The 27,099-nt window shown below is 46.1% G+C and overlaps 1 protein-coding gene across 1 annotated transcript in view; it reads right to left on the reverse strand.

Annotated features, from left to right (window-relative positions):
* DOC2B (double C2 domain beta) overlaps window positions 1–27,099 on the reverse strand; it is a 123,882-nt gene that overhangs the window by 39,814 nt on the left and 56,969 nt on the right. Inside the window, exon 4 of the mRNA XM_083480064.1 lies at window positions 25,210–25,319. Coding sequence (XP_083336190.1) covers window positions 25,210–25,319 — 110 coding nt within the window. The remainder of the gene's footprint in view (window positions 1–25,209; window positions 25,320–27,099) is intronic.

Below are 27,099 nucleotides of genomic sequence, written 5' to 3' on the forward strand. Positions count from 1 at the left end.
CCTGTTTAGGGAAGCTTTTAATGTTTGATGTATTACAGTATTTTAATATTTTTTTGGAAGCCGCCCAGAGTGGCTGGGGAAGCCCAGCCAGATGGGCGGGGTATTAATAATAATAATAATAATAATAATAATAATAATAATAATAATAATAATTGCCTCCTCCTCTGTGAATTGGTCTGTTCCTCTTTGTAAAGCCATCCCAAGTCGGTCTCATCACTGCCTCCCGTGAGAGGGAATGCTAAAGCAATTACGTTCGCGTCTGGAATTTATTATAGGAAATCGATGCAACAGCGTGATGTGATGTGTGCAGGGTTGTTTTTTGTTTTTTTTTAAAAAGGCTGATGATTAAAAGCACACACATTAAAAACGGGTCCACGACAGAGAGAAGTGAGAATTCGCCATTCAGCATCCTTTTTGAGAGATTCTCTGTGCTTCATCTTCTTGATTTTAGCCTCCTCCTTCCCTCTCGGATCTTTCTTTGAAATAGTGACGGAAAAGGACCGCGTTAAACTGTATGTTCGCCCAGTTGCCACTCTGCCCATGAAAAATCTTGCAACGCCTCCTGGCTGGTCTGAAACAGCCCCAGAGATGCCACCAGTGGTGGCTGCTGGACATGGGGAGTGATGGGGCAGAAGGAAGGGAGTCCAACAGTAGGTGGCGCCAGAGACAACCACAGGCAGAGCCAAATCATTCTGGTTTCGTTCCCATCTTCCTGCCTGTTGAGCTCTACAACACTTAGGAGAAAGCCGACAGGCAGGGCCGCTCCCTCGACTGGATGTAAGTAAGGAGGGAGACAAGTGGGCAGGGTAATAATTATTTACTTGACATTGAAATGGAAAATGCCTCTCTGTGTATTGATAAGAGTTTAACACTGGAAAATTCCATTGGGGTAAACTCAAGAAAAGTAGGGCTCTCTGAGCTTCTAAATGGGTTGATAATTAACTGAGAGTGTTCTCTGCTCTTTCATGTGAGTGTTTAACCTTAGATCATGTGCGTAAGATATTTAGCTGCAAATCCGCCGTTTTGAAGGGAGCTGCCTTTGGTCTTTTGTCCCCAGCCACTTTGGGATAAAGATGAGCAAACGAGTCTCTCTGGGACAGGAAACAGCTAATGGAGGCTGTCGAGAGAGACAGACCTCTGATTTTAGGTCTGCTTAGAGTTAGGTCTGCACCCCTGCCCTAACCTTTTCACCATGTCAGCGATGCCGGCAGGTTTCCGGTACTTTCATTCACCACAGAGCTTTGGTACCAAACAAACTTAGGAAACTGCCCCATACCGAGTCTCTCTCTAGCTCAGCCAGCATTGTCAACACAGACTGGCAGTAGCTTTCCAGGGTGTTTCCAGCCCTACCTTGACATTCCATTGGGGGTTGAATCAGGGACCTGCGCTTAGCTGGTGCTCTACCTTTGAGCTACGGCACGTTCCCTGGAAATAAATCAAGGATCTAGTCCTCATGGATCTGAATCAAAGGCTGAGTGAATAGGAACACAGGAAGCTGACTTATACAGTGGTACCTCTGGTTGCGAATGTGATACGTTCCGGAGGCCCGTTCGCAACATGAAAAGAGCGCAACCCACAGCAGCACGTCTGTGCACGCGCGGGTTGCGATTCGCCGCTTCTGCACGTGACATCATTTTGCACTTCCGCGCATGCGCGAGTGGCGAAACCCAGAAGTAACCCTTTCCAATACTTCCGGGTCTCTGCGGGACGTAACCTGAAAGAACGTATCATGAAGTGGACGTAACATGAGGTATGACTGTACCAGATCAGACCTTCAGTCCATGGAGCTCTGCACTGTCTGCGCAGAACGCCAACGGCTCTCCAGGATTCCAGGCAGGCAGATATTCTGCACATGACCCGATGGAGGCAAAGCAGATTCGCCTAAGGACCTTCTCCAATTATGCCTCGCATCTTCACCCTGGGAGCTTGCGGAGCAACCGAACCACCCCCTTGCGATATCGGCACACCCATGGCCGTGCTCCTTTTTGGGGAAAGCTTTCATTTTAGGAGGTTTCCCCCTCCCCCAATTCCCCTCCCATCCCCCATTGGCCAGGCACACTCCAATTGACCTCTTTGCAGGAGATCTTGCGAAGGAAGTGCCACTGGTGATTTCGGTCTCTGTCGGAGATTGCCTCCCCTTAATAATGCATGCCGTGAGTAAGGCTGTTATTTGCCAAAATACATCAGTGAACAAAATAATTATTGGCTGAGTACCGCATTCTTGTGAATAATACATTATTTGCTCAGGGAGATGACTCGCTTCAGACACAGCTCAGATCCTGCTTCAAATACATATTTCCAACATCGCGGGGGGGGGGGGGTCGTGCCTCCATGTCCAAATCCTGTTTTTTGCAAAGCGAGGAAGAGGCCGGGGGCGGGACTTTCTCACCCCTTGAGGGCCGCAATCCCATATGAGCGCGTTCTTGGGGGCCGTGTGCAAGTGGTGGGCGGGGCCAGAGGCAAAAGTGGGTGGAGTTATGGACAGTAATAATAATAATAATAATAATTAATAAATTTTTATTTATACCCTGCCCTTCCCGGTTCAGAAAACCGGGCTCACGGAGGCTAACAACAAATTTAAAACAATTGAGGCAACAAAAAACAGCATAAAACACAGTATAAAACGTGAATAACAATAAATTCAGAATTAAAAAATCATTTTAGGGGGGAAATCCAGTGAATAAACATTAGATGATTACCAGGGCTAGCTGGCTAAGCTAGTCCTATTTGGGCCAGCGAGGAGACCAGGGGAGAATTAGCTGTGGGATCCCAGAGTGGGTAATCTTCATAAAAAGGGGAGGGTGAGGGAAGGAAGGGGAATAAAAGATCTGGCTAAGTTCAAGTTGAAAGCCAGGCGGAATAGCTCTTTCTTACAGGCCCTGCAGAAGGAAGTTAAATCCTGCAGGGCCCTGGTCTCATGGGACAGAGCATTCCACCAGGCAGAGCCATCACTGAGAAGGCCCTGCCCCTGGTGGAGGATAGTCTGACTTCCTTAGGACCCGGGACCTCTAAACTATGATGGACCTTAAGGTCCTCTGAAGGGCATACCAGGAGAGGCGGTCCCGTAAATACAAGGGTCCTAAGCCACGAAGGGTAGGCTATATTCCAGCTGCACAAAAGTCAGCACACACCTCTCCACCCTCTGTGAGGGCACACAAGAGGCCATTTAGAAGGGCCATGATTTCCCTACCCCTGCTATAGAGAAAAGAGAGTGGAATATCCTACATGCATCTTCCCTTCTATTTTCCAGAATGGTGCAACTTCTCCTGCTCTTGTCGCAGCACCCAGTAAGCTGAAGTCATAATAACAATAAATTTTTATTATTTATACCTCGCCCATCTGGCTGGGTTTCCCTAGCCACTCTGGGCGGCTTCCAGCACATATAAAAACATCATAAAATGTCAAACATTAAAAACTTGCCGACGCAGGGCTGCCTTGAGATGTCCTCTAAAAGTTGTATAATTCTTTATCTCCTTGACATCTGATGGGACAGTTTTGGAAGATCAGAACAGATGGGAAGGAAAGAGTTTGGCTTATTTCTGAGTTGAGAGGCTCTTACCCAGAACGCTGGAGGAGAAATTCAATTCAGTTTGCATTTAGAGGTGAATTTAACCTAATTTGCACATGCGAAACGAAACACATCCCTCCTCTGAAATTCACATTTCTCCGAATTTTGCAACGCAGTTCTCCAGCCCAGCAATGCATGCTATAGTGCACAGCCTCAGGTTAAAGCACGACTATAAATGTCTGTGTTAGTGAAAATAACTTAGAAAAAATGCATTGTGTTAGGAAAAAACTGCTTTGCCAAAATATCAGGCAAAACAGGATACTAAAAGGTGTACGTTAGGGGAAGACACACGAAGATGCTGGCGGATTTTCGTGAGGGTTTAAAAATAAATAAATCCCTAATTGATGTGGAAATGTGGAGACCTTAAGTCTGGAAAAGACGAAAAGCAGAAACTGATGTAGCTCACAATCTTAGCATACGTTGCAAGCAATATATACCACTTCAAACAGTCATGGCTCCCCCCAGAGCATCCTGGGAATGGTAGTTTTGGGCCAAGAGGTGTTGAAAGAAACCCACACACTCTCACCCCAGAACTACATTTCCCAAATTTCCCTGGAAAGAGGGAGTGATTGTTAAACTGAAGGAACAGGATACCCAAACCTGACTGTGCAGTCACCCGAACTGGGCCCCAAATTTTCCCCAAATTTCCCTGATTCTTTCTCCAGGGATCCATTAGCTAAAATCTACTAGCTTGAGCTGTATAACTCAAACTTAGCTGCATAAACAAAGCCTTCTCCTTTATCAGTCCATGAAGGCGTAATGGATGGCCTTGTCAGTTCCGAGTGGAGACAGGATGGTCTTATCTTACCGGTTATAACTATCCTGACCACGCTAATGCACAGACCTTGCAAGAGAGGCCTGCGTCAGCCCCCACGCTCGGGAATGGCGCAAGGAGCCCTAAGATAAGAGTACAGGAACATGCTCAAGGATGCAAACTTATGAGGTTGAATTCCTGGGGAGCGGGGGAAAGGGGACTTGAAGGGAATATAAGCTGTATGCATCTGCTTTTAGGTGTGCTTGCTTGTGACTGATCACGCAGTGCCTTTCTGCTATCCTAGGAAGCAGAAATAAACTCTTTCTCTGAACCAACCCTCGGTGTCCATTGACTCCTTCCTCCCTCCTGGGAGCAACACTCATCCAACCCATGGGAAAGGTCTAAAAGGCTACAAAACCACCCTGGGAATTGTAGCTGGATGAAGGTAGTGAAAGTTTCCTAATAACTCTCGCCATCCTTAACAAACTACAACTCCCAGAATCCTTTGGCGGAAGCCGTGACAGTCTAAAGAATGTGTTAAACATATGCTGAGGCCTATTTGCGCCTCCTTTCTCTCATAGCCGGACAGCCAGACTCGCCCCACCCGACCCCCACCTGTAGCTAAGGCAAGTCAACAATCGCCATCACTGTGCAGCTTTTCCAGTGCAGGGTCAAAAGATCACAAGGCCTGAAGAACAGAAACCCTTCTTGGGATGTCTGAGAAAGCATTATAGTCAAACAAAATCGCAGGCAGGATTTGAATCACGAGCAGCAGATGGAAAATGACAATAAATGTAATAAGATATTATTAGATATGGACAAATAATGCAATAGAATATTTGTGGGAATAAAAACACCGCGGAGGTAAGGGTGAGAAGTCACCTTGTTTATTTTGTAAGAGAAGCGTATATTAAATTTGAAGTCAATGTACAGTGGTACCTTGGGTTACATACGCTTCAGGTTACAGACTCCACTAACCCAGGAATATTACCTCGGGTGAAGAACTTTGCTTCAGGATGAGAACAGAAATCGTGCTCCGGCGGCACAGCGGCAGCAGGAGGCCCCATTAGCTAAAGTAGTGCTTCAAGTTAAGAACAGTTCCAGGTTAAGAACAGACCTCCGGAACGAATTAAGTTCTTAACCTGAGGTACCACTGTATTTAAGTCTTCAAAATTGAATAATACAAAAAACAAAAAACAATACGTCCCCTGAGCTGTCTCCCAAGAACCAAGTCAAAGGAAAACCAGACAGATCCTTCTGAAAGAGCATCTGTATCCATCAACACCCCCGCGGACCTTGTTTTGGAAGGGAAGAAGCTCATTCATTACGTCTACAGGACAGCATGATACATTTGATTTCAGAGTCCCTTTAATGTAAAAGTAATGGATAGGATCAAAGCTGCTCTTTTCCTGCCAAGCACCACGGCCAAACGCAGTGGTAAGGTCTCCCCCCCCCGCTCAATTCCTCCCCCCTTCCTTCATTGCCACTCTGGCATGATTGAAGGTGCAAAGCTCTGCTCACTTAGAAACCGCCGGCACCTAAATTCCAGCGCTGAGCAACTGCAGAGGCCTGGAAGCACAATTGCCCTTTCCGGTCCCTCGGGGTCGCCAACGCGGTGCCCACGGGTGTCCGGATGCCCACCAGCATCTCTTACAGTGCATGTGAAAGGTATCAGTCAATATCCCTTCAAAAATCAGTACGGACATAAGGAGAGCCTGTGTTTCCTGTGGCAGTGAGTTCCATAGTTTAACTATGCACTGGACCTGAGCCCAAGAGCAACTCTCCCCTCCTGCGGTTTTCAGCAGCCGGTGCTCATAATCATAATTCAGAGCTTTGACAAGAGTAGGTCCTTTTTACTCTTAAAGCGTTAACGCTGCCAGATACGAAATGCAAAAAGTGTCTCCAGTTTTGATTCAGTAAAAAGGAGGAGGAAGACAGATTCCGTGAAATTTAGGAGCCTCTCAAATACATCGTGCTCCTCCTGGGGCCGACGTGGCCTTTCCACTTGCTCTGCCCACCTCTATCAGGGTAGCCAACACGGTGCTGTCCATTTGATTTGAGTCCTATACTGTAAGAACAATCACTGAGAACCCATAATGCCTGTGCCTCTGCTATGATATGCCTCTGAATACCAGTTGCTGGGACACCCAAGTGGCTGTTGCGCTCAGATCCTTTCCACAGAGGCACCTGGTTGGTCCCTGTGGGAAAGAGGATGACGGGCAAGATATGCCTTTGGCCTGATCCAGACCAGCGAGGCTCATATTTTGCATCTGCCAGATAGTATGAGGCAGGCAGCTGGTATCGCCAAAACAAGGAGAATAATAATAATAATATATATATATATTATAATAATTTATTATTTATACCCCGCCCCTCTGGCTGAGTTTCCCCAGCCACTCTGGGCGGCTCCCAGTCAAGTGTTAAAAACAATACAGCATTAAATATTAAAAACTTCCCTAAACAGGGCTGCCTTCAGACGTCTTTTAAAAATAGATAACTGCTTATTTCCTTGACATCTGATGGGAGGGTGTTCTGCAGGGTGGGTGCCACTACCGAGAAGGCCCTCTGCCTGTAACCTCACTTCTTGCAGCGAGGGAACCGCCAGAAGGCCCTCGGCGCTGGACCTCAGTGTCCAGGCTGGATGATGGGGATGGAGACACTCCTTCAGGTATACTGGACCGAGGCCGTTTAGGGCTTTAAATGTCAGAATACATGGCTAAGCCCCTAAATTTTGAGGCTGCACCTTTCTCCGACATCTTTTGTTGATGTTCATTCTGGAAGATGCCGGACACATCATGGCTGATCACATGAATCACATTTTGGGCTAGCCTTTGGGAACAGACCTGAACTCAGTGGCGTAGAAAGGTCAGACGGGACCCGGTGCGGAAAATTTCTTTTCATCCCCACCCCCATTGAATTTTTAAATTTTATTTATGTTTTGCCTGCAAAAATGGTTTGACTTTATTTCATTTTTTGTGTGGAACCAAAGTTACTTTTTTTGCACAGCCAGCGCACACCAAAGCTGCAGCGTCTCTCACAGACATTGACTGCCACACAGCATTTTGTCACCCCCCTCGGAGGTCACACCTGGGGCGGACCGCACTAACTGCATCCACCTTGCTCTGCCTCTGCCTGAACTGCTCATCTGAACCTGAAATATTTGCTTCTATGAAACATTTCCAGCATGCTGGGAACATAGCTGTCAAATTACAGATTTGAAAATAAGGGACCAGCAGCCTCGAAAATAAGGGATCAGCAGCCAAAATAAGGGATTTTTCAGACACAGGTATATTCAACTTCTGAGCCCCTCCGAGCCAAAGGCAGAAAGCCCAGCCAGCAGCCAAACGAAGCCTCAAGCGGTGGTTCCCACAGCGCAGCAACCCGGCAAAGGGGATGCAGCAAGGGAAACCACCATCACCTCTCTGCTGGGAAGCGCTGAGCAAAGGCGAGTCCCCAGGCAACGCGGCCGATTTGATCGGCACAAGGCATGCAAGCTCCACCCCCCAGTCGTTCTTAGACTCCTTATTGGGTGAGCAACACAGCCAAGCAACACAGTTGGAGCCTTCCTCCTCCCTGGCCAGCAAGGAGGGAGGGAGAGGAGCTGCTTCCTTTGAAACCCGGGAAATTTAAGGGACATCATCAATAAGGGACAGCAGTGGGACACAGCGCTGGGATAAGGGAGTGTCCCGCCAAATAAGGGACGCTTGACAGCTATGGCTGGGTATCTTCCCCTTGCTCCCATCTAAAACTAAACACACAGACACACAAATCTTGGAAGCCACTCGCACAAGCTGTAGTGGCACCCGCTGCCTTGGACGGATTTTAAAGAGGATTAAGACTGTTGATGGCTGTGCTCTTTCCCTCCCCTACAAGTTGCCGGGTATCCCAAGTGAAGATTGAGGCTGCCACACTCCAGTCCTGCTTGCCGGCTTCCCATTGGGACATCCGGTTGGCCAATGGGAGAACAGGATGCTGGGCTAGAAGGGCCCCCTTTTGGCGCTGTGCCAGCAAGGCTCTCAAGTCTGTTGTATGAATCCTACCCCCCCCCCACCGCTGTCTTTTAGAAACATCTCTAGCCCACTTGAGGCTGCTGAAGTGGAGGGGAGCCTTCATTCCAAAGCTCGCTGCCTCCTAGGTTATCTTTTGGAGGTTCCGTTGCCATGGGAACAGAGCGAGGATGCCAGCCGCATCCCTCCCGGGTACCACGCAGAGTGTGCAGCGGTGATCTGGTCCCTGCCAGACTCTGCCTGGGCAAGGTGGAGAGAGAGAGAGAGAGAGAAAGGGAGAAAGCTTCTTCCAAAAAGCAAACACGCAAACAAACAACCCCAGAAACGAACCTTTGCGGAGAAACAGCCAGAGATTGTTAATGTTGGGTAATTACGAGGAAGCGGCTCAGTGAAAAAGGTGACTCAGCGGAATCTGAGCTGGCTCCTCCAAAAAACCTCTTTCCTCGCTCCAGCTGTGTTGTGTACAAAAGGGGACTTGGATGATTCCCTCCGTGGGACTTCGCTAGTCTTGGCTGCCAAGAGATTTGAAGCAAAGCCAATGGTGTGTGTGTCACTTTAGCTGGAAAAGTTCCCCATCAACACAAGAATCAGCAGCTGAGGAAGGGCTGTGGGGAGAATTTTTGACATCTGTGCAACTGAGAAACTGGCAACTGCATCCGTCCCTCCTCAGGAGAAAAGGGAGGAAGAGTGAGCCTTTGGGGGCGACTTTTAATGGCCGTGGCTTCCCTCAAAGGAGCCTGTGTGAGTGGTTGAATGTTAAGAGCACTAACCTCACCGAGCTACAGTTCCCGGTGCCCTGAGCACGCTACAGTTCCTAGGATTCTTCGTGGTTTAAGAGTAGGAATGTATGGTGTGTGGATCTGACCTTCTTCCACTAGTTCAGCGGTTCTTAACCTGTGGGTCCCCAGATGTTGTTGGACTACAACTCCCATCATCCCTGAGCTCTGGCCTTGCTAGCTATGGCTGATGGGAGTTGTAGTTCAACAACATCTGGGGACCCACGGGTTGAGAAAGGCTGCGTTTGTTAGATTTTCAGATGCTGGCAGATATAATCAAGGCAACAAGCACGAAAGTGCAATCTTATACTCAGAAGTAAAACCCATTGAATGCAATGGGGTTTACTCCCGGGTAAGTGAATGTAAGATTGCACTTTCAGCCAAATATTCCTTGGTTTCTTTTTTACATCAACCTTCGATTCAGAATCTTGAGGACTGGGATCTTAGTTGAGAAAAGGATCGTAACTCCATGGTAGAGCACCTGCGCTGAGTGCAGAACATCCCAGGTTTAATCCCCCTGTCTGAAACCCTGGAGAGCTGCTGCCAGTCAGTGTAGGCAGTATGGAGCTTGATGGACACCCCTCCCCAAAAAAGAGGGGTGAGATTTCCTCATTTTACAAGAACCATTTGAGGTAGGTCAGGCTGAGACAGCAGGGCCCCCAAGTCACCCAGTGATCTTCCCTTCCCAATTAAAGTCCAAAACGACAACATCATTCAGGACTTACCACAGCAGCAAAGGCTGGTATATGCCATAGTGTTTTTTTGTTTTGTTTTGATCTTTATGGTGCCCCAAGGCTCTAATGATCACACCCTACTGACTTACTGATTGATTATTTACATCCATTAGTCGCACCTCAGCAACGCTGTTGAGGCAACACACCCAATAAATCGACCCAGAGCAGCATCAAAAAGCACAAAGAATACCATCCCACTTTGCTATAAGATCCAGATTCAGAATAGAGATTTATAAACGATAAAGTGTTATGATTGCTACTAATAATAGAACAACAATAAAATTGTAAAAACATGAAGGTACCAGGATCAAATCCCCAGAGCCCAGAAGGAAATACGAGAGGGACAGAACGGGAGAGAGCACTAAAAACAATCTCTTGGGACCAAATCTTCATCAGTGTGAAAAGGAGAGACAGAATATTCACATTTATTTATTAAGTATCTGTGGGTGGTGCCAAGCTTAAGTTTTACACAAGAGCAGGCCCATTGAAATGAATGGACCTACCGGTAATTTGATTTATTTCATTTCATTTCACACACACACATTCACACATCACTTGATTGCAAGAAAACCTCTATAAGTGGTTTAAAAAAATATAAAACATTTAAATTCTAGGGGGGAGGGGGGAAGATATTTAAATACATTCAAAAGATTATTCAGATAACCAATAGAAAAAAAGAGAGGGGAATTAAACATACACCGTGCTCCCCCTTCCCCGCAAGCAACAATATATTATAGCTGGTGGCTGGCAACAGCATACAATAATATTTAATGTACGTATTAGATCATACTTGCAAATTGGCAGGTAATTATTTTCTACAGTTTTATAGATAACATGCAAGGTTGTTATTATTTTCTAAAACTTCAATTAAGCATTTTTAGAATTAAAATACATACATATAAAAGATCACATGCAGATCGTTACAATAAAAATATCATAACTTCTGGATTTCTGGACAGGCTTTGCTTAAACGGAAATATTTTAAGAAGCACCAAAAAGAGAACAGTGAAAGCGTCTGTCAAGAGGCAGGGAGTTCCACAGGTGCTGCCACACTAAAATATGGATTTCTTACACATTTGGAGCACATATTTTGTTCCTTAATTTTAATGAGTCTGTTCTGGGTAGCACTAGCACTGGCCACAACCCTAGATTTCTAAGACATCTCATAAAATAAATTCTCCAGGCACCGTACCAGGAAAAATAAAACGTTAATGCGGAGAACAATGCAGCAATTAAACCCCGCAGTAAGCTTTAAAAATCGCAAACAACATAAAAGGCAGATATAAAAGACTGGCAGAATAAAGGACAATAAAAAAGGTGCAGCAGCTGAAATCCACATCAAATACAGGAGGCGAAAAACCACGAACCGTAGCAGAGAGAGACCAGAAGACAAGATCTTTAAAGGCCTGGAAGAACAAAGAAGCAAAAGTCTTGGCCGGGTGTTGAAAGACCAACCCAATCAAGGTGACCTTCCTTAGGGATGCCAATATTTACAGGTTAATAAAAAGTCTCTCTCTCCCCACCCCTCCACCCCGGATTTTAGTTAAATTCAGCCTCTGTTTCAAGAATTAGTAGGGACACAACCATCTCACTTATAATCTTGTCTTTTAATTCCATGCCCATGTTATATCTGCCTATATAAATATGTGCGCATGTGTAGCATCACGAAGTGGGGCAGCCCTGCAGCTGGATAGGGCGAAAGGACAGCCCATCTGGTACAGTATCCCGTTTTCATAGTAGCCAAACAGATGCCCTATTGGGGAGTCCGCAGGCACAACAGCACTCTCCCCATTTTTTTTTAATTAAAGATTTTCTTGTTTTACAGAAGTATGTGTAGTGTCTCTCGTATTTTTTCCATGAAACATTTTTACAAATCCATTTCATTTGTTAAGACATTAGGGGGAGAGAAAAAAGGGGTGGAGGGGGGGAAGATGGGTGAGGGTGGGGTGGGGTGGCGATGTTTCTACTATGCTTAATGTAGGGTTTTTAGGGAAGTGAGAGCTGGACCATGATGAAGGCTGATCGCCGAATAATGGATGCTTTTCAATTCTGGTGGTGGAGGAGACTCTTGAGAGTCCCATGGACTGCAAAAAGATCAAACCTCTCCATTCTGAAGGAAATCAGCCCTGAGTGCTCACTGGAAAGACAGATCGTGAAGCTGAGGCTCCAAGACTTTGGCCACCTCATGAGAAGAGAAGACTCCCTGGAAAAGACCCTGATGTTGGGAAAGATGGAGGGCACAAGGAGAAGGGGGCGACGGAGGACGAGATGATTGGATAGTGTTCTCAAAGCTACCAGCATGAGTTTGACCAAACTGCAGGAGGCAGTGGAAGACAGGAGTGCCTGGCGTGCTCTGGTCCAGGGGGTCACGAAGAGTCGGACATGACTAAACGACTAAACAACAACAACAATAGTGTAGGTTTTGGTGTTAGCGTTGCTTGTGCTGTTCACTTGTGTTCCTTTGGTGGTGAGAGAGGTTGGGGTTGGCCTAGGGTGTGGTTGTTTGTTTGTGATTGGCTGTGGTGATCTTTGTTTTCGTGTGTGAGTGGGGTGGGTGGGTGTTTTGGATCAGGTTAGCCATATTGATTTGTATGCTGTTGGTAGATTCTTGTCATTGTCTTGTTGGGCTGTGTACGTGATAAAGGGGAGCCATACCGGGGTAAAGGCGTCTTCTTCTGTTAGAATGACAGAGGCTATGAGATTAACCCCACTCAATGGACCAGAATGTGGTCTAAACGCCCACTAATACGCCCAGGAACCTCACCAAAATGCTGGAGAGGGTGCACCTCCACAGGCACATACCTCCACATGTGGTGGGAGTGCCCCAAAATCCAACTATTCTGGACAACAGCCACACGAGAAATATGTAAAATAACTAAGCAAGTATTAGACATCACCCCAGAACTGGCCCTACTAAACATCTTCCAAGACAACAATGCCCATTTACACCACAAAGAACTCATAACCCACCTACTTTCAGCAGCCAGAAACACCATAACCAGACACTGGAGAGACCTGTCAGGAGTAAGCATGGACCAATGGTACCAAATAGTATGGGAAACAGCCCTACTAGAAAAATTAACCAATAAACTGAAACTGACACTCTCCCCATTTATAATTCCCTGCAACTGGGTATTCAGAGAGGCATACTGTCTCTGGTAGGGGAGGCCAAACATGAGACGAACCCTGTGGTCCCTTCTAACACTGCAGGACGTTTCCAAGCACAGTTCAAAGTGTTGGTGCTGACCTTTAAAGGCCTAAACGGCCTCGGTCCAGTATATCTGAAGGAGCATCTCCACCCCCATCATTCTACCTGGACACTGAGGTCCAGTGCTGAGGGCCTTCTGGCAGTTCCCTCACTGCGAGAAGCCAAGTTACAGGGAACCAGGCAGAGGGCCTTCTCGGTGGTGGCACCTGCCCTGTGGAATGCCCTCCCACCAGATGTCAAAGAGAACAACAACTACCAGACTTTTAGAAGATATCTGAAGGCAGCCCTGTTTAGGGAGGCTTTTAATGTTTGATGCATTACAGTATTTTAATATTTTTTGGGAAGCCGCCCAGAGTGGCTGGGGAAGCCCAGCCAGATGGGCGGGGTATAAATAATAAATTATTATTATTATTATTATTATTATTATTATTATTATTATTATTATTATTATTATTATTCACCAGTGAACTTCAGTTACACATCCAGTTCAAGAAAAGGTCTCAGCTTTAACCCACTTAAAGTCGTCCCCCCAAAAAACCTCGGGGGACCCAGCACATTCAGTTGCTTCCTGAATATGCACTGAGCTGAAGTCTCAGTCAATTAACACCAAAGATGCGTTAAAATGTATTCGGGATGCTCCAGAGAGTGGAGTGTGAAGCCGGAAAGATACACAGTAGCTCCTTTAATTATCACCTGGCTTAATTTGGAGGAGGCAGGTGAGCAGGTGAGAAAACCGAGACGGAAGAACACACACAAAAACCCCTCTGATTTTTTTAAAAAAGTGATATTAAATAAGGATGGAATGCAGGGAACAGAGTCAACCAAAAGTAATTCTCATATTATTACCGTAATTATCGTCTTCCTCAAACAGCATCAATACATTTGCATCCCAACTTTTCACTCAATAACCTCAAGGTAATGTATATTATTCCGCCCCTTTCTATTTTATCCTCAACAACAACCCTGTGAGGTAGGGCAGTCCAAGAGACAGTGACAGACCCAAGGTAACCCCAGGGAAGATCATAGCTCCGTGGGAATTTGAACCCTGGTCTTCTCCAGGTCCTAGTCTGACACTGTAACCCAGGCATAGGTCACCTCGGCCCGCCAGATGATTTGGGACTACAATTCCCATCATCCCTGACCACTGGTCCCGTTAGCTAAGGATCATGGGAGTTGTAGTCCCAAAACATCTGGAGGGCTGAGGTTGCCTAGGCCTGCTCTAACCACTGCAAAACACTTCTCATAAGGCTCCCGCATGGGCTTTTAACTGAAGTGTGGGAAGACAGACAGGTTAGCCAGCAAGCCTCTGGAACCTGCTTTTAAGGGAAGTTTTGCTTTTATTTTATTTTTAAAAAACATATATTTCCCCATACTGTTTTCTTTACAGGTAAAAAGACTTCACTTAAACAACAACACTGAACAGCTGTCAGGTGCTCAGCTGAAGATATGGTGGGATTTTTTAATAGGAAATGATGACAGAAAAGGAAGGCTGCAGAATGTGGACCTCCAGAGAGGGGGAGATGTGGAATGACAGAAAGGATGTTGACCTCTGGAACATCTGGAGTCCAACATTAGACACCCAGCACGGATGCATTGCTGTTTAGTTGTTTAGTCGTGTCCGACTCTTTGTGACCCCGTGGACCAGAGCACACCAGGCACTCCTGTCTTCCACTGCCTCCCCCAGTTTGGTCAGGCTCATGTTGGTAGCTTCGAGAACACTGTCCCACCATCTCGTCCTCTGATGTCCCCTTCTCCTTGTGCCCTCCATCTTTCCCAACATCAGGGTCTTTTCCAGGGAGTCTTCTCTTCTCATGAGGTGGCCAAAGTCTTGGAGCCTCAGCTTCAGGATCTGTCCTTCCAGTGGGCACTCAGGGCTGATTTCCTTCAGAATGGAGAGGTTTGATCTTCTTGCAGTCCATGGGTCTCTCCAGAGTCTCCTCCAGCACCATAACTCAAGAGCATCAATTCTTCGGCGATCAGCCTTCTTTATGGTCCAGCTCTCACTTCCGTACATCACTACTGGGAAAACCAGAGCTTTTACTGTACAGACCTTTGTTGGCAACAAAGGTCCAGATACATTAACCGGAGGCGAAAAACTCAGCTGGTACAGATTGCATACAGACAGCCCCGGGTTCATCTCCAGTGGCAAGCCTGGCAGGCATAGCAAAGATTCCCTGCCTGGAGAGTTTCTGCAAGTCAGAGCAGACAGTACTGAGCTAGATGGGCTAATGGTCTGATTCAGCATATGTCAGCTTCCTACGTTCCCAATCACAGCCATGAAGACTGTGATTGGGCAAAGGGACATAGCTCACTGTTACAGCATCTGCTTTGCATGCAGGAGCACATGGGTTCAACTCTCAGCATCTTCAGGTAGGGCTGGGAAAGAGCCCCTGCCTGGTACCCTGGAGAGCTGCTGCCAGTCAGTGTAGACAATACTGGGCTAGATGGGACAACCACATCTGACCTGGTGTCAAGGAGTGAGGAGCCATGAATTACCATTGAAATTAATGGGCATGACTAAATTGGGTTCGTTAGGCTGTATGTAACATGAGTCGTGCAGAGTGGACCCATCAGATGAATGGGTATAAATTCAGCAGGCTTATTCTGTGTAAAACCAAGGTTGATACAGCCCAATAATTTCAATCTGAGTAGAACTGAGATGGACACAGCCTATTAAGAGATAGTTAGACTATCAGTGGAACAGAGTTGAATAATAATAATAATAACAATGGCTGGTTTTCACCAGCCACTCTGGGCAGCTCCCAACAGAATTAATGATTATAATAATTTAAAAAACGATAAAACATGAGACATTAAAAACTTCCCTAAACAGGGCTGCCTTCAGATGTCAGATAGGTGTTTATTTCCTTGACCTCTGATGGGAGGGTGCCACCACCGAGAAGGCCCTCTGCCTGGTTCCCTGTAACCTCACATCTTGCAGGGAGGGAACCACCAGAAGTCCCTCAGAGCTGGACCTCAGAGTCCAGATGCAGCCCATTAATTTCAACGTGTCTACTCTGAGTAGAATAGAGTTGTGTGCAGCCCATTAATTTCAGTGGGTTTACTCTGAGTAAAACTGAGTTGGCTGCAGCCCATTGAACGGGAGGCGAGGCCGCCAAAAAAAGCAATCCTGTCCCGTCCCCCTTGAAAAATCTAAATAAATTTTATACCCTCTTTGATAATGTCCAAATGTAATTTCTTTTCTCATCAACTGATGCAGAATGGCTAGGGGGAAAACACAGAAGAAATTTTCAGTGCGGCACTAATTATGAGATGGGAAGGGTATGTGTGGAAATCTAATGCCTGCCTCCTTCTTCCGCACCACAGGTAATTTTGGAATCTGCTCATATGTCCTTCCATCTGCCTTTCCCCCCCCTAAATTAAAAATAAAGACACCAAACGTCTGCAGGGTGGTCCATTGGGGTGATCTGCCCCTAGCTAGAATTTATTGACTCTTGCCTCTCGTTGGCTCACCAGTCTGATTCATCTTTGCCCTTTGCCCTGCACTGGCTCCCGGTGGAGTACAGGGTCAGATTTAAGGTGCTGATTTTGACCTTTAAAGCCCTTCACGGCCTAGGACCCTCGTACCTATGGGACCACCTCTCCCGATATGCCCCGCAGAGGACCTTAAGCAACACCCTAGAGGTCCTGGGCCCTAAGGAAGTCAGATTAGCCTCAACCAGAGCCAGGGCCTTTTCAACACTGGCTCCAGTCTGGTGGAGCACTCTGCCTCATGAGACCCGAAATCTGCAGGGGCTGTAAGACAGAGTTGTTCCACCTGGCCTTTGGCTTAGAATCAGTTTGATTCCCTCCCCCTCTTTCTTTTTCCTTTCTCCTGCTGTGAAGAGGCTGCATCTTAATGTTTTAATGTTCTATTTTAATCTTGTTTTTTAAATTCTATTTTAATCAACCTGTTTTTATTATTGGTTGTTAGCCGCTCTGAGCCCAGTGTTGGCTGGGGAGGGCGGGGTATAAATACATTTTTTAATTATTATTATTTGCCCCCCTCCTCTCCCGCCTCTGTGTCTGAACCGCTCTCTGCCCCAGCTGCCTCCTGCTCACTTAACCCTGTTGCCACTTCATCTTCCAACATCTCTCCCTCCCGGTCTGCCCCCTCTTCTCCCTCTGACCACTCACCGTCCCCCCACCACCAACCCCCTGGCTCTGAGCCTTCTTACCCTGGCGGTTCCCTTGGGTGCCTCCCCAGCCAGTGTCACCCACCACTCCTCTCCACCCAAACCAGCCCACGACACGTGGGCATATATGGGGCAAGGCAGCATTTCAGTTAAACTAGTCGCAAACCGTTAAGGGCTTTATATACCAACAGCAGCACTTGCAAATGCAAACAGAGCTGGATTCCGCCATTGAGCAAGAATGGTGGACTAGCTAGACTGTTGGGCAGAGGCCTGGGAGACCAGGGTTCAAATTACCACTTGGCCATGAAACAAACTGGCTGAACAGTCACTTTATCTGTCATCCCAACCTACCTCACAGGGTTCCTGGGAGGATAAAATGGGGAGGATATAAATGCAAGAAATGCAATGCAATAAAATAAAAAGTAAGCAACCTAGCTCAGTTGGGAAGAAGAGGAAGAGGAAGAGGAAGAGGAAGAGGAAGAAGAAGAAGAGGAGGAGGAGGAGTTTGGACTTGATATCCCGCCTTTCACTCCCCTTAAGGAGTCTCAAAGCGGCTAACAATATCCTTTCCCTATATTTCGTTCCCCTATATTTCTATTGTTGAAATATACATATTTTTTTTAAACCAGAAGCATTTTTACTTGGTATTATAGGCCAAGACATTAATAGGCAAGATGTCGAACTGTTTTTATATGCAACAACAGCAGCAGGAGTATTGTTAGCCCAGAAATAGAAGCAAGAAGAAATTCCGACGAAAGAAGAATGGCAGACAAAATTAATGGACTATGCAGAATTGGACAAAATGACAGGAAGGATTCGAAACCTGCGGGAGCAGAGATTTGCAGAAGATTGGAAGAAGTATATGAATTATTTGAAGAGCAACTGTAATCAACAAATTACGCTAGTAGGACTACAGGAAGTTTTGTAAGGAGAAATATACGAAGTGTTACAAAGTAGAAAAAGAGAGATATTGGTTATGAGTTTGAAATGTAATAGGGAAAATAAGAAATGCATACTAAGAGATTAGATTGGAAAATTTTCAGACAGGACTGATGGAAGTAAAAAAAACTTGAATAAGATGTAAAGGTATATAAAAATTTATATATACAGTGGTACCTTGGGTTAAGTACTTAATTCGTTCCGCAGGTCCGTTCTTAACCTGAAACTGTTCTTAACCTGAAGACCACTTTAGCTAATGGGGCCTCCTGCTGCCGCCGCGCCACCAGAGCACGATTTCTGTTCTCATCCTGAAGCAAAGTTCTTAACCTGAAGCACTATTTCTGGGTTAGCGGAGTCTGTAACCTGAAGCGTATGTAACCCGAGGTACCACTGTATATAAAAAACCCAATCTCCTTTCCCTTCCTCCCCCACAACAAACACTCTGTGAGGTGATTGAGACTGAGACTTCAGAGAAGTGTGACTTGCCCAAGGTCACCCAGCAGCTGCATGTGGAGGAGCGGAGACGTGAACCCGGTTCCCCAGATTACGAGTCTACTGCTCTTAACCACTACACCACACTGGATCTCTAGAGTTCGGTACCGATAATGCCATTGTTGCAGGTTCAATCCCCTTATGAGACAGATGTGTATTCCTATATTTCAGGGGGTTGGACTAGATCGGGCTTCCTCAACCTCGGCCCTCCAGATGTTTTGAGACTACAATTCCCATCATCCCTGACCACTGGTCCTGCTAGCTAGGGATCATGGGAGTTGTAGGCCAAAAACATTTGGAGGGCCGAGTTTGAGGAGGCCTGGACTAGATGATCCTCGGGATCTCTTCCAACTCTATGATTCTATGAATCAACCTTGGTTCGATCTGGGCTGTTGATGTAAGCAGCCAATAACACTGAAAGGCTGGACTCTTGTCCATGGTGCTGATTCAGCCTTTCAACAGCTGAAGAGGATGCGGAAGGGGCTTTCGAGGCACAATTGGACAATTTCGATTTACAAAAACCAAACATATACTGCCATTTTTAGGCCAAAACAGTCCTCTCTCAAAGACAGTCCGCAATGCAAAACCACAATGAAAAAGGTTAAAAGTCGAATGCAACCCACCCACCCGCAGTTCATCTTCCTTATGCAACCTCAGAGTCTGACCAATTTCCAGAAAAAACCTCCCTCCCCCCCCCGCCGCCCTGGGTTCCACTTCAACAGAAGCAGAAACTGAAGCGACAGTGAACCCATTTGCAGCACCTGCTGTGTTTGAGCAAAAACAGCTCTTCCGAGCTATTTTCCCTTTAAATCAATTTTCATGGTACAAATACCTGGGAACTTTAAAGCAGGGTGGAGGGGAGGAATGAGTGGGGAGAAACAGCAGGGGAAAAAATAAAAAATAAAAACCACACGGGCTTTGTAAGCTGACAAGTCTGTGGCACTTTTGAGGTATGACTAATATATATATATATATATATATATATATATATATATATATATATATATTTTCCAGGCGAAATGAAGCGATCTGGTGAGATGGAAAGTTTCACAGCTCCTGGGGACCTGAGAGGGCCTGCGGTCTTGCATCACGCTCTTGGTTTTTGTTACTGGGGGAGTGGGGGTGGAATAAGGGCAGCAAAAAAAGGGGGGGATCGTTTGGAGAGGAAGAGGTGGGGAGACTTTGCCCCAACCCCAGGTGTCACTGGATCCCAGCTACTGTCTGCCCCGGGCAGGAGGGCTGTGCATGGACCCTTTCATGGGCTGGATATAATAATAATAATAATAATAATAATAATAATAATAATAATAATAATAATAATAATAATTTTATTTATATGTATACATGAGGATGATGCAGCTGGAGGACTGGCTGTGGACCCAGGAGAGGACTCCTGAGGCATGTGGGGGCCTGTGCCAAGAGTGGGGGCAAATTGCGAGTGAGGATCCTTTCGCATCTCCTCTGTTCCCTCCACAGCAGCCCTCCCTCTCTGTCCTTGTCTCTCTCTCCAACTTGTAAGAGCCTCTCTCGAACACAGGGCTTTCAGACACTAGGAGTGGTACTGCCTGCCTGTTGTGTGTGCATTTCTCTGGTCCACACCACCTCTCAGGAGGCAGAGACCCTTCGCCTGACACCTTGGTTCTAGGACATTGTCTCCCAAACTCGGGTCTCCACTTGTGTTTTTTGGGGGACTACAGCTCCCATCATCCTTAGCTAGCAGGTCCAGTGGCCAAGGGTGATGGGATTTGTAGTCCAAAAGCACCCAGAGACCCAAGTTTGGGTCCTGGTCTAGGTAAAGGTAAAGGGACCCCTGACCATTAGGTCCAGTCGTGGCCGACTCTGGGGTTGCGGTGCTCATCTCGCTTTATTGGCCGAGGGAGCCGGCGTACAGCTTCCGGGTCATGTGGCCAGCAGGACTAAGCCGCTTCTGGCGAACCAGAGCAGCGCACGGAAACGCCGTTTACCTTCCCGCTGGAGCGGTACCTATTTATCTACTTGCAGTTTGATGAGCTTTTGCCAAAAGAGAAGGGAGCAGACGGTTCCCCCTATGGGGCATAGCGAGAAATTGCAGAAATGCTCTCAGCCTTAAGATAAACTAGCCCAGCTCCTATTTATATATATAGTGGTACCTCTGGTTGTGAACGGGATCCGTTCCGGAGGCCCGTTCGCAACATGAACAGCCTGCAACCTGAAGCACCGTATCTGCGCAGGTGCGATTTGGTGCTTGTGCACATGCGCGGAGCATGATCTAGCGCTACTGCGCATGCTTGAGCGGCGAAACCCAGAAGTAACCCTTTCCGGTCCTTCCGGGTCGCCATGGGACGCAACATGAAAAAACGTAACATGAAGCAAACCTAACATGAGGTATGACAATATAGGGTAGTCAGGTGGTGTGACAGCCTCATATTTGGCCATTAGGGCACCTCCTTTGCTGTAGCTGTATTTAAGATTAACCACTGCATTTCCTGAAGCCCCTCATGCCAGCAGATTGCATTTGTACCAGCGGTGTGCAGTCAGTGGACTAGGGGGACTAGGCTAGTTCCCTAAATGTTCCCCTCCTCCTGAATTATTATTTTATAAGCAATCCAAATGAAAATATGCTGTTTGATTAACCAAAGCACTGCTACAGTCAATTGCAACATTTTAAGGGAGCAATCCATCCGGCTCACTGACTCAGCTCTGGAGCTCTGGCTAACAATCACCACCAGCAAAGAACACATTCTGCAACACTGGAGAATCTATGCAGTTTTACTTGACTTGCAGAAATGATCCCGGTTGCAGAACAGCACTTTTCTGGGCGCAGAATTTAAAGGGCCTCACAACAGAACATTTTTTTTAATGCAGTGGCAAGACACAGCTTTGCTATATACCATATTTTCCGCTCTATAAGACGCACCAGACCACAAGACGCACCTAGTTTTTGGAGGAGCAAAACAAGAAAAAAAAATATTCTGAATCTCAGAAGCCAGAACAGCAAGAGGGATCGCTGCGCAGTGAAAGCTGTGATCCCTCTTGCTGTTCTGGCTTCTGGGATAGCTGCGCAGCCTGCATTCGCTCCATAAGACGCACACACATTTCCCCTTACTTTTTAGGAGGGAAAAAGTGAGTCTTATAGAGCAAAAAATACGGTAAGTCTGGTCCTCTCCTGACCTGCTCGCTCAGGGTCTCACAAACCACCCTGCCTGTTCAGCTCTCCTTGAAATCTAATACTCCTCTTAGCCTAAGAATCTGCAATCGATGAACTGTTTCTTCAGCTAGAAGCATAAAAAATGAAAATAAACTTAGCAGATCTGGGGAGGGGAAAGAGGTTTAATTCCAGCTCTGCTGCTGCCAGTTGTGTAAACACACACACACATCCTTGCACATAGTAGCTGATGAATTGCGAACCTTTAAGGTGATGAAGTGCTCATAAGATAGATCCTCGGAAGCTATCTCCTGAAGCCAGGTGGCTTATAAATCAAGCACCCTTCTCAGGAGGGGACGCTGATTGATGCCAGAGCACCGACGCAAGTGCAAATGATGGCCCTCGATAAATAAGAATGCTGCCCTGATCTGCTGCTGAGAAAGGAGATTTTAATGGCTCTATCGAGGATCTGAATGGAATCCCAAACTGCGCCGTAGAGAGATGCTGCTTTGAACGGGACGAGATGAGAAAGCAAATAACGTCTGTGACTCAGAATGCCACAGAACCCAGGCGCAGTTTCTGCCCATCACAATTTCATGACTCTGAATTTATCAATTAATCAGTGCAGAGGGTCCCCAAAGTGAGTGCCATTCCCTGGGGTGGTGGGATTCCCTAGGGGGCAAGGGGGCAGCAGATGGGCCCCTCCATGTCTGTTGATCACTTATTTGCAATTAACCAGGCTAGAGCCAGCAGCAAAACACGTCCCTCACTTTGTGGCTGAAGTTTTACTGTTCCGGTTGCTTCCAAAGCTATTTCTTTTGGCCACATTTATTTGTAGTTGTGATTCTGAGTTACGATACGATGATCTTTACTGTCATTGTCCCATACAGAACAACAAAATTGAAAATCTACATCAGACATTCAGAAACCAACAAGCCTGCTATCCCAGCCTGGTTAGCCCCCTAAAAACTCTGATACCCAGTAATTAAATACAATATACTCCCATCGAGACTACTTACACTGAGTTTAAAACCAAAATCACATTTGAATAGAAACTGTTTCTTAGGCGGCTGGTCCTAGTCTTGTTCTCACAAGTCACAAGCTAGCCAGTAATTTTGGTACTTGTTGGCCATACCGGATCAAGTTCCGTCAATTTTGTTGAATTAATAAAACAGTTTTAATTGGATTTTGAACAAATGTGCAATTGATTGTTACTGTTTCGAATTTTATTGTCGTTGTCTTCCATAGTGGGTCACGCAAGCTGCTATTCTGAATAATGTTTTTTATGGGGTGGGGTAGGGGACATTGGGGAAGACATCTGAAAACTGCCCTGTATCAGGAAGTTTTTACTGTTTGACATTTTATTATGTTTTTATATATGCTGGAGTGGCTGGGGAAACCCAGTCAGATGGATGGGGTATAAATAACAAAATTATTATTAACCAAGGGGTGCCCCCCCCAAAAAAAGCTTGGGAACCACTAACATAGAGGTTCCCCATATCCTTGCTTTTAACAGAAGGAGTAGATTAGGATGTTAGATGTTTCTTTATTGTTCTGTGTTTAATTATTTTTTTACAGCTTTTACTGAGTTGCAATTTCAAGTGATGTCTTCTTCAGTTCTGGAATATCATTAGAATAAGATACTGTATATAGACAGCCTCTTTTATTTGTGGGCAACCTCAGGTAGAATCTATTTTCCGTGATATGTTGACTTGTCCCTTATATGCAGGTCCAGCGAGGCACTTTCTAAAATCCCTGTTTGTACAAGAGAGTGGGTTCTCCCTGACAGAAAGGTTGCATGGGCCGTTGAGTGACAACAATGCCTTCCTGACCCATAAATTGGCCCCTTTTGCTCTGGCGGCAAAAAATATTAGGGAGGAGGCATCGGTTAAAATTGACATAAATTGTAAGGGGCGATTCGGAGGCCTAACCTGAAACTCAGTTTGTGTAGCTGTGACCGTATCCCTGCTATAGGTTATCTTCCAATATATGATCTCTGCTTTTATTTGCAAGTGCTTGAGTTATATTTCGAACCGATCGTGTGGGTTTGTCATGGCCTAGGGCTAGTACAATAAATTTATTTTAAAAATAATAAAGCTTTTTACAGGGTAGGGTAGTGAGGACTGGGGATCATAGAATCATAGAGTTGGAAGAGACCACAAGGGCCATCGAGTCCAACCCCCTGCCACGCAGGAAACACTATCAGAGCACTCCTGACATATGGTTGTCAAGCCTCTGCTTAAAGACCTCCAAAGTAGGAGACTCCACCACACTCCTTGGCAGCAAATTCCACTGTTGAACAGCTCTTACTGTCAGGAAGTTCTTTCTAATGTTTAGGTGGAATCTTCTTTCTTGTAGTTTGGATCCATTGCTCCGTGTCCACTTCTCTGGAGCAGCAGAAAACAACCTTTCTCCCTCCTCTATGTGACATCCTTTTATATATTTGAACATGGCTATCATATCACCCCTTAACCTCCTCTTCTCCAGGCTAAACATGCCCAGCTCCCTTAACCGTTCCTCATAAGGCATCGTTTCCAGGCCTTTGACCATTTTGGTTGCCCTCCTCTGGACACGTTCCAGTTTGTCAGTGTCCTTCTTGAATTGTGGTGCCCAGAACTGGACACAGTACTCCAGGTGAGGTCTGACCAGACTTTATAGAATGATGACTTTATAGAATGAAAGGGGCAGGCAAATGACTTTATAGAATGAAAGGGGCAGGCAAAAAAGTTTGGGAACCACTGATTCAGAGCTTCCTTATCACTGCTTTTAACAGAAGGAGCTGATTAGGTTGGTAGATGTTTCTTAATTGTTCTGTGATTAGTTATCCCCTCACCTGCCAATCTGGCTGCGGCTAATGAGAATTGTAGTCCAAGAACATCTGGCAGGTGCCAGTTTTGTGGAAGGCTGGCTGATTCTTTGAATATGCAATTCAAGCTGATTTTATTACATGCTGAATGCCGCCTCGGGAAAACTCTGTGTTTTCGGAAGGCGGCTAAGAAATGTGTTATGTCAAGGGTGGAGAGCACCTTTTCAGCCTGAGGGCCACAGTTCCTTCTGAGCAAGCTTCCGGAGGCCACAAGTCAGTGGTGGGCGGGGCCAGATCGAAAAGTGGGTGGAGCCACAAGCGACCATTTTGTTTTGGTACAGCAGGCTAGTTTCTGCACACACTCAGAACTGCCCTCCCTACTCTGCATCCTTCCAGGCAACCAAAATGCATTATCAGGGTTCCAGCACATATTCCAGCCAGCCGAAAGTAGCCCACAGGGCGGGCAAGGGCCAGAAAGAGAGGCGAAGAGGGCTGCATCAGGCCTTGGCCAGCCTGACGTTCTCCATACCTGTATGAAACGAACCATTGTTCTTCCCACGCAGAACCATGGTATGATAGCACACACGTACGCACAGAATACATCTTTAAAAGTGGCAACTTCCTCCAGGGCCACCAGGCGATGGAGCCCTGGGGGTTCCACTCACCTGAGCGTTTTGCGGATCATGTCCTCGTCGGTGATCCCGTAGTACGTCAGGGTTTCGTTCCAAGTCGGATTCAAGGTGTTCCGCAAGGTTTTGGTCCGCAGCTTATTCGCCTGCAGGAAACGAGAGGAGATAACAATGGGTGTGAATATGCCTTGTGCTGGATTGTTAGAAAAATGCGATACAAAGACTTGCGAACTACCCAGCCTAAAATGAACTTATAATGTCTGGTTTCAATAGATTTTTCAAATGCTTAGCTCAGTCTGTTAGATAAGTTCATGAAGATACCAACAAAAGGTAAATTTGGTAATATTCACAATACCGAGAGATGCTAGTAGAGTTGTAGATAGATGTTAATAAAGTTGTAGACAATGAAGTCATTCAGAAACTTGAGGACTAGTACCTTGCTTTATTTTTAAAGGAAGAGCTGTGGCTGCGTGGCAGGGCAGACTTCAGGAAGGCAGGCAAACTAAAGTCCTTGCAGGACTCAGGAGCCAACTAAGGGCAATTCCACCAAGTCTCAGGGAAGAGAGAGACCATAAGTGATGAGAATATATTGCAGTTGGCAGGCCTTTAAAATACCCTTAGATCTTGGCATAATGATTTCTCACTACCATAAAGAGAAATGGTTGCCTTGGCAAATTTGGTCCATTTTTAAAATAAAAAAATAAAAATGCAAGCTTTTATTGAGACATGATTGAGAAGCCGCGAAGGATTGTTTCTTAATGAGGCTGATGTTTTATTGCTTTCCCCCTTTACTTGATTAAATATTGCCGTTCTGTGTTCTATGCAAGGTTTATAGAGATTAGGGATGTTGAGCGATGGCGCTGGAAAGGGAAACAGGAAATGTTGGACAGTTCCATCAGAGATGGAGATAGGAGCGGAAATCCTTGCAATTCACAAGTGTGTTTGTGGTCAGGAGTGGAAATTATAGAAGGAAACAGGAGTGATATTCACTTTTAAAAGTCTGTGAATGTTACCTAAATAATTACGTTATTTTCTGTGTTGTTGTTGACACTTCCCTCCCACTGAAATGCAGATGGTAGGCTGCAGGGAGCTCATTGGAGGAAAAGTAGGGTAGAAATGTGAATCACAATTAAAATGGACTAAAACGAAGCATATGCTTCATTGACTGGAGCTACAATTCTACACACAACTGCAACAGATGGAAGCTGGGGCTGAATCTATTCAACTGCCCCTGTGCACATACCTCCTTGGCTTATATGAGCTGCAGAAATGTCTCCCCAGTCCTGATGTAACTACACCAATCCCTGCCAACAGCTCATTTACTTAAAACAGAAATGAAAAGTCCTTCGGTAGCTGGTAACCTTCCTCATCCACCAGGAAGTCTCCCTTTGCTATCAAAGCACAACCCGAGGGGAGAAGCGGTCATTGATTCTGAGTCAAGTCGCATTTTCAATCTCTCCCTCTCCCCTGCACCTCATCCGTCTTCTTCCCCTTTCAGGCCCTGAATCCTGACAGATAGCTCTCAACAGAATTTATTTAATTCCGATCCTTCCGCCCTGAGACAGGTCAGCTTCCATCAAGAGTGGAGATGAATGCATCATTTTGCAAGGAGGGGCAAGTGGTAGGGGAACCGGCCCACGGGTCCCTCCTCCAGGTAGGGCTTCCCCATTAATTTGCCGCATCAGGAGGACAACCGGACAGAGATCCAATTTCCACTCTAATTGGATGTAAAGCGAGACAGTTCATTCTCCCCGACCGGGCCACTTTTCAAGGTAACGAGCTCTGATGAAATCGATGTATAAGAACTTGTCCACTGAACATTTTTCGGCAGCGGCTTACATTTATCATCTTTACTTGGTGAGGGCTGCATTAGTGAGGAAACTGGGGGGCATTTAGCATGTCAAGTTAATAGCAGGAGCAATAAAA

The sequence above is a fragment of the Podarcis liolepis genome (assembly GCF_965112155.1).
Source record: "Podarcis liolepis genome assembly, chromosome: 16".
Lineage (NCBI taxonomy): Eukaryota > Metazoa > Chordata > Lepidosauria > Squamata > Lacertidae > Podarcis > Podarcis liolepis.